This window comes from Cotesia glomerata, linkage group LG9 (assembly GCF_020080835.1).
Source record: "Cotesia glomerata isolate CgM1 linkage group LG9, MPM_Cglom_v2.3, whole genome shotgun sequence".
Lineage (NCBI taxonomy): Eukaryota > Metazoa > Arthropoda > Insecta > Hymenoptera > Braconidae > Cotesia > Cotesia glomerata.
In genome coordinates this window covers 2984172-2993092 of record NC_058166.1, presented here as the reverse complement: position 1 = coordinate 2993092, position 8921 = coordinate 2984172, and the positions used below count along the sequence as shown (strand labels likewise).

The window sequence follows — 8921 nt, the reverse complement described above, 5'->3', positions numbered from 1 at the left end:
ATGTTGAATTTTCAAGTTTTTAAAAAGGTGTAAACACAATAACTTTTGAAAAAAATAATTTTTTACCGAAATTTATTTTTTAATCTCTTTATCTACCTTAAGAGAAGTGATTAAATTAAAATTTATACATTTTACCTTATTTAGAAGTTGTAAAAAACAAAAAAAAGTTTTTTTTGAAATTCAAAAATTCGTATTTAAAAAAAAAAACCCGTTCTAAAAATTTCAGAATTTTTTAAGATCAGTACAAGGTATTATACAAAAAAAAAAAAATTAAGCCAAAATTTTAATGTCGATCATAATTTTTGACGATTTTCAAAAATTCAAAATTTGATGATTTTTACATTTTTCAAAATTTTGTTCTAAAATATTTTTTTTTCCATAGCCCCAAGTGTCCCGTTTCAAATAAATGAAAGGACATTTCTGTGTCGAGAATAGCGTTCGAGATATTACAAAAATAAAAAAAAGTTTGGAAAATCTAAAAGTGCACGCCTCATAACGCTCAATCATTTTTTAAGAAAAAAATTAATTGTATAATTAATTAAAAAAAAAAAATTATAATTAAGTAATTTCTTACAGAGTATTTTTTATTTTTTTTTTAAATATCGGCGCCCTTTTCTCTTGTCATATGCGCACGCAGTCTAAAAAAATCTAGCTTGATCAAGTGGCGCCAAAGTTTTCACGTGACAAATAAGAAAAGTTCGTTTGGCTTTGTACGGTTGTATCCGTGAATTTTAATAAAAATTCAATTTAAAAAAAAATATGTATACTAGGCCACTGATATGAAATACGGACCCAGTTCATCGAATTCTTAAACTAATAAAAAAGGTCCGGTCTTGAAATATCAATTTGTTCGGGAGTAATCGTTGGTACATCCAAAATGGGGTGACATCCGGACGTCCACGTAAAATTTTTTTCAAAACGTTTTTTTTTTTCAAAATAGCAACATGAAATGATTTTAGAAAGTAAAAGATGGTTTAATTTAAGTGTTTTTCGGTGTACATCTACTTATATTATTGAATAAGTGTAATATGGTTGTGATAGAGGCATTTAAAGATCACAAAATTGCTTGATCTTGACGAGTCGAGTATAAAGCACAACCTCACGCGCTTCGCGCTTTGAGGCATGCAATATCGAAAATTTAAATTTGCATATCTTTTGAAAAAATTTGTATTATTTTATTTTTCTTTGATTTGACTGAATTGGTGCTAACTTTATTTTTTTTTCTTTTTAAATTAATATTTAATATTTTTTACTGACAGTAATTATTTCAATTTTTTAATTAATTAGAATTTAATAAAAATTTATCTGATAATTATTCTTATTAAAGATGATTAAATATATTTGAAAATAATTTAGGGTGTCAATATTTAGACTCCTATCAATAATTGGAGCTTTTACCTAATTTGAATTATTTTTGTCCATAAAGTTATTTTTTTTCCATTGAAATTTGATACAAAATTATTCAAAAATTTTGAAATATCACTAAAATTTTAAATAGAAACTTGTATATTTAAATCTTAATTAATTTTCGCCTAACAAGAGCGCTTGAGATATGCACAATTGAACTTACGAAACGTTTTCAATAACATTCATCAAATAGTCTTCTTTCTAAGAGTTACATGTACGGCAAATCCGTAAGACTTTGATTCCACTTATCAAGATTTTCCAGAACATCATCAACTTTCAATTTAATACTCTCCAGCTTTGGAATCAACCAAATTATCATCTTGACCGCCTCTTCTCTAGCACACTCAGTGTCCTCTGATTTTCCATGGTACCCACACCTCTCGTCCTCCACCCTGGTCTCTTGATCATACCCCAACTCACTTAAGCATTTAATTTCGACTTTCTTACCCACAATCAATTGAAATACATCTCTTTTATTTTCATCGCGAACCCAAATAATCTTAAAAAACTTGGCATGTTTTTTCAGTAGCGCTTTCTGTTTTTTCACTTGGTACCAACCGGCCTTTAACTCAATCCCGTACTTTTTAACATACTCCTTAATTCTCTGGCGTTGAATGTAACTCATGTTGGCTAAATCTTTTTTATCTTTGAAAATGAAAAGTTTCTCTGGACCGTTTGATTGCAAGCTTGTAATGAAGCACTCTCTCAAGACGAAATCTTCATCACTGTTCAAATATCCGTTAAAGTCTACAAGGACGTCGATTTTTACGCCAGGATTCCCGGAATTCCACATTTTGGATAGATTTGAAGAACAAAATGATTTCTTGTCTAATAAATAATAAAAAAAAAATTTTCAAATGTCATCCAATGAGTCATTTGACAATTTATATATAAGTACACGGAAAAAAGTAAACTGTAATATTCACTCGGATTCCGGTTAGTTTTTATAATTTCAAACAGTAAAGCGGACATCGGGGTGGCAAAAATATAAATATTACAGAACTTAATGTACACGGAAAGAAAATTGAAGGAGTTTTTACTATTTTACTATTGTAATTTTTACTACATAAAATAGTAATGGTGGACTATACTTCTCATTTAGTAATTTTTACGATCTACTATTGTAAATTTTATCCAACAAATAAGACTAGCAAGAGTCTTAAAAAGTCGGATACTATAGAGCAAATTATACAATATATGTGTTTGTGAACTTTACAATTTAACTATTGTAAAAATTCACAGTTTGTTTTTTTAAAAGAAATATTAGGGAGGGAGAGAGATAGAAGCTTGGACTAATTGGTACCTGTATAGTAATCGAAAAAAGAAACCGACATTTTCGTGTTATCTGGGAATCGAACCCAGAACCCTGTGTTGGCAGCCAGAGACTCTCCCTCTACGCTATCCGAGCTAAACTAAGACCTATACCATTTAACATTTACATAAACTCGGAGTCTAGCGCTGTGCACGGCCATCACTCACACTAATTGAGAAACATTCCAATTCAACTATTGTAAAATTTGCTATAGTTCTATTGGAAAGATACAGAGGCAGCACTGGAAATTTTCATCTCTTACTTTTTACAATAGTAATATCGTAATTTTTCCTGAATAAATAGTATTTTTTCTTCTAAAATATTTGACAATTAATAGTAATAAAAGTATAGTCCAGCTTTACAATAGTTGTATCGCAAATTTTCCCAGAAATTTTTTCCCGTGTAGAAAGTATAAAAGCCACAGTTTATAATTTAATATCCAAAATAAGTGATTAGTAGTTTTCACTATAGTAAATAACGACTCTTTCATCTTTAAAAATTACAGTTTCAAACAGTAAAATGCCATTTCAATAAATAGTCCATATTATGGAGAGAAGGGGAACTTAGATGAAAGAGAAAGGGGTCTCATTCTGGGAGAATTTAACATTTCAAACAGTAAAAATTATACTTTCAAAATATACATTTTACCAGTCTAAGCAAGTCAATAATTACAGTTTGACTTTTTAGCGTTGCGTTTAAAATTTACCATTTTACTTTGTAAATATTGACGTTGCTTGTATTAAAAATTTACTAACTTTATTTTATACTTTTTTACATATCATAACATCATTTTTTAAAGGCGAAGTGATAAATATTAAAGTCTGAATTCTTAATTATTATACTTTAACATTTTAGACATTTACCTAGCGAATATTACTGTTTGAAATAGTATTTTCTTCCATGTAAAGAGTAAATTGTAACGTTTAAATTGTAAATATTACAATGTGAATAGTAAAATTACGATTTTACTGTTTGAAATGGTAATTTTTAGCAGTTGATCATTACTTATTATAAATCGACTGTTATTTATTACAGTTTACTTTTTTCCGTGTACACTTATATTATTATGTGAGGCGATATAAGTAAAAGAAATTAGGAAAACGGTTGACCCTAAAGGCCACCACTATAGCTTCCCGCTCCATACCTAAGCGCTCAATATTTCGCTTATTTTGTTTTTGAGCTCTTCGAGCTCAAAAAACTGATAGGATTTTGATAAAACACTATTTTTTGAATTTTCAAACCGCAATAACTTTTGAATGAATCAACCGATTTTGAACGGACCTGTGGTGATCGACGTGGTTTTTTGAGGTTAAGAGCTGATTAGTTTTCGGAATCGATCGGCTGAGCCGTTCAGATGATATTTCAAAAAAATTAGGAAAATGGTTGACCCTTCAAGCCATTCCAGCAACTTCCCGCCAATTTTATACCTAAACGCTTAAAATTGCACTTATAACGTTTTTGAGCTGTTCGAGCTCAAAATTATGATTTGTGTTATTTTGTGCTCTTCGAGCTATAAGGGTTAGCTAAACTACACTTTTGTGCTCTCCGAACTCAAATAGTTAGCTATTCTATGCTTTTGAGCTTTTCGTGCTTAAAAGTCTGATAGAAGTTTAATAATACTAGAAGTATAGTAACACTATTCTTTGAATTCTTAAACTGCAATTATTTTTGAATGAATAAACTGATTTTCACGTGGTTAGCAGTATTCGACGCAGTTTTTTTTAATTCTACGATTCACTTTTAAACACAAATTAATCAGACCAAACATTTCGGAGTAATTCGAAAAAATTGCTTTTTTTCGTCAACGATAACTCACGAACGAATAAACCGATTTTGACCTACCTGGCAGCGATTGACGTGGTTTTTTGATGTTAAGAGCTGATTAGTTTCTGAAATCGATCGGTAAAGCCGTTTAAAAAGTTATTTCAAAAAAAACACATTTGAAAAAATTTTTTTTCGTAGTTCTTTTAAGATTTCTTAAAATCTACCGGCAGGAAGGCTTCCTAGGGCTTTAAGGTAGTACGACCGTTACCACAAGAGTCAAATCCCAAAACCTAACCTTATTTGATTAACGTAGTAGATTTCCCTATGCTAAATCACGTTGGAAAAAGAGAGACAGAGATAAATTTTGAATGTTTTTTATTAATAAATATTCTCCTATTCTTGGAGACCATACTGATTGTTATTAAATATGTTCTAGATGTTATTTTCTCTCGTTGTCTTGATTTTTACAAGAATCTGAACATCTAGTTTTATGAAATAAAATAAAGTCTGTGATTCTCTATGAGGATCAATGGTAAAAGCAAAAATATGTAGATATTAATATCCTTTTTTCAGGACTTGCCAGGCTTCCAAAAATTTTACTGCTAAATTATGATATTATAAAGTACCAATATGCCAAATTTCATTAAATTCTGAACGTCAATTCTAAAACCGGTAGTACTACCTTAAAACGTCGAGATCTGATAAAAACTCGATTTTCGAAAAAGGGGTAAAACCAAATAACTTCTTAGTTGTTGAAAATTTTTAATTTTCTTAGCGGGAAGTTAAAAAGTCAATTTCAGTTTCGAGAAAACTGCTTTTCTTTGACATATCAAGAGCAGATGAGCCCAACGCTTCGCTTATGATGCATGCGAAATGAAAATTTCGTCATCAATTGATTGTTTGAATCAAATGTTACCATTTAATTCTACATTGATAGAAAAACAATTTTGATTCAAGAAACTTTTTTTCTTCAAAACTTGAACTCTTGAAACTAGATATAGATATATTTATTTCAAGAATTTTTGTCTCTTGGTTCAAGATAAGCGATAACATTGATTCAAGGTGTTACCGACTTGTGTTAAGAATGGCTTTTTTTTGAGTCATTAATTTAGTTATTTCCAAGAATTAATTTTTTTTTGGTATAACAATTAAAGACTATTTAGTTTTTGATTGAAAAACTTAAATGCATCGATTGAAGATAATATAGTTCTTAAGACAAGAAAATCTAAATCAAGACAAGAAATTCTTAAAGCAAAATAATCATTTGTCTTCCAAAATAAATTCTTAGATCAAGAAAATATCTCTTGAGTCAACACAAATTTTCTATCAGTGTATAGTTTGACAAATTTTCTCTTCCAATTAACAAATCCAAACAAAGAAACCAACAATTCGCAATAAATAATCAAATTGACTTAAGCAAACAGTAAATTTCCATTGAAGGCACCAAGACTATTCCTTAGAATAATTCTGTAAGAGACATGTCGGATTTGTAGAGGAAAGGAAAATTGCTATCAGTGACTGAAGCAGCCTCCATCTATCTATACCACAATACCGCGTTATTAATTATGAGAAATTATGATAAGATACGGACAATGAGCCCGTATTGAATTTAGCCCTGAGCACAAGTATTGAAATATGTATGTGTATAGAATCCTACCTCCGGAGTATGTTTGAAGATGTAGGATGTTGGATCCAAGAAGTACGAGAATCTTAATGTCAGCTGAGATTGTCTTACATTGCACCGAAATTGGCTTAGACCTCCATCTAGACAATTGATGTATAGATTTTACTAAAGATTTCGTTTCAAGAACACGTTCAACATCAAGTGCAGGCTTCGTATTCATTCAACTGAGCTGATAACATCAAGAACTAATTAGAATGGGGTTACAGAATGCCTCAAGAATTTCTGTTAATTTTTTTTTTTTAATTAGAGTATTATTAGATGCAAAGGTAATTTTAATTTCACAGTAAAGCATGTCTGTTGATAGCATTTATAATTCTCCGATCGTGATTATTGATTACAATGGTTACTACGACCCCAATCGGGAGTTTACTATCAGAGAGCTGTATATAGTCAGCTCAACTTTGGATCAACGTGGAAGACGCATTGAAAAACATATTATTTTCAAAGAATGGAGAAGTTGGACACAATGGCCAAAAAGGAATTTATTAAATTTAAAGAAATACTTACTCGACTACGGGATTCCTTTGAACAAAGAAGACTCGTATCCTAATCAGAAACAGTATCTCAAGAAAATTTTAAATAAGAAATCGACACTAATCTTCGTTGAAACTACGCTGAAGAAAATAATATTGCGTACGATAATTGGCAGGGACTACAACATTGAGTCCTTGAGTACTTTAAAGTATCGACCGCATCATAAACGTGGAATAATTCACGCGTGTCAGTTTCACACCGATAGAGGAAAACAAAATTGCGCCAAAGCTCAAGGAATTTTAATGCACCAATGGTTTAGTAGTAGCAGAAATCAGTCAACGGCTTTATTTAAACAAAAGCGCACTTGATAGAGTACATTGATAAAAGAATTTAGTTCTATTTAATAAGATTTAGTAATACACGGTGAGAAATTTCTGTAGAAATTTACTATGCATACATAATAAGACTGAACCTTAATGACTCAATTCAAAATATTACCATAAAAATTTAAGAATATCATATTGTACCAATCAATATTTACTAGAGACCATAGTAAATTTGACCATGCAACTGTTACATAAACTGTAACAGGCCGCTTTTAGCGCCACCTGTTAAGACGTTTGTTTATTATTTATTTTCTTTTATGATAATTTTATTTTTGAATTTAAATTTTAAAAGAAAATTTAAATTGGGCTCTTAAATTTATTTAATGTCCGTTGATTGAATTCGCCGCGACCGAGTCGCCCTCGCGTGGAAAAAATTTGACCGAAGCTCGATTGCGTTCGAAACAAAATTTATTGCGAATAGGAATTTAATTTAGCGAATAAGTTAGTTAAGTATTGTATTATTGAGAATGGTACTACCGGCCACAAACCCGCGAAGAGAGACCAACGAGGATCAACGACGTGGATCATCTGCAAGATTATCAACGGCGGGCGGATGTTTATCTCGGGAACGAGCAACTGTTCCAGCCAATATATCACTCAATAAACGTCGATATTGGTAAATTGGACTTGCGGCGCCATCTCTGGAGTTCAAAGCTAACGACGGACCCAGAAGGGGGAAGAGACGAGGAATGCGACATGTGCTAATTTTTCCTTCTTCCACGTTTTCCACTTGCCACGTGCGGATGTAATTTCGATTCGGAGGATTTTTGTTGTCTGATTTTGAGATTTATGAGAACGACTATCGTGAAATTTCTCGCGTTTGAAATCTATTGTGTTTAGCTGCGAATTTGTTTGCCAAAAATTTATTACGGCATTACGACGATAATTGGCTGTCGCCAATTATTTATTTAATAGAAGCGATCTATTACGACGTTTTTTTTTTGTTGGGTGATCGCTGGTTGACGTGTGCAAGTGACGAACAAAAATCACCCGTATCTTTGCCGAGGAGGTTCATTGTCCGAGATAGTTCGACGTGGAAGCCGAGTACGACCTGGTGTGGCCAATCGACGGACGGGATTAAGCGACGTCTTCGACCAGGGTGAGTGCCACGGGTTTCGTAAATAAATAGCTCGTGGGATTTATATTCATCAAGTAATATTTTTTTTTTATTAAATTTGTCGATGAGGAATTTCAAGGTTGTGTTGACTCAGCCAGTAACCGAGTAATCCCACGAGGTATTTCGGTACCGCCATTGTTGTTATTTTTTTTGTGTACTGATGTATGAAAGTTACAATTAATACTGTTATTATCATTTTTTTTTGTAATTGCGACGTTTACTCCCGGGATAATCGACGAGGTCGATTATCCATTGATCGAGCTTCGGATTCGTGCTGAATAATTAATTTAACTATTATTTAACTGCGGTGAATGAATTTTTTTTTGTTTATTATTATTAGTACCAAAAATTCGGCGAAATTTTAGAAAGTAAAATTTAAAATTAATTATGATGAATTAGTTATTTGACTGCTATAAATTTGAACCGAGTGAATTTTATAAATTTTTTTGTGTTAATTTACTGAACGTAATTGAATTGAGCGACGATTTATGAACAAGTCATTTTTTTTTTTTGGTTAGTTAATAACAACTGACTTGAGCGACGATTTATATTTAACTATTTCAATTAATTGTTATTAATTGAATTTCAAGGACGTTCTTTTATTATTATTATTAGTATTATTTAATTAGGGGATTTCAATTAATTTAAGTGAAGATTCAATTTTTTTGGTTATTTAGTTAATCAATTGCGATTGAGTGAATTGCGGGGAGCTTTATTTTGTTGCTGTCGTTAACTGACTAAATTAACTGAGTGAGCGACGACAAAATTATTTTTTGA

At 31.2% G+C, this 8921-nt stretch overlaps 1 protein-coding gene across 1 annotated transcript; it reads right to left on the bottom strand.

Moving 5' to 3' along the window:
- Nucleotides 1-1535: 1535 nt before the first annotated feature.
- On the bottom strand, nucleotides 1536-2223 carry LOC123271455. Its single transcript, XM_044737793.1, has one exon. The coding sequence runs from the start codon at nucleotides 2198-2200 to the stop codon at nucleotides 1616-1618; it is 585 nt and encodes a 194-aa protein (XP_044593728.1). The 5' UTR covers nucleotides 2201-2223; the 3' UTR covers nucleotides 1536-1615.
- Nucleotides 2224-8921: the final 6698 nt, after the last annotated feature.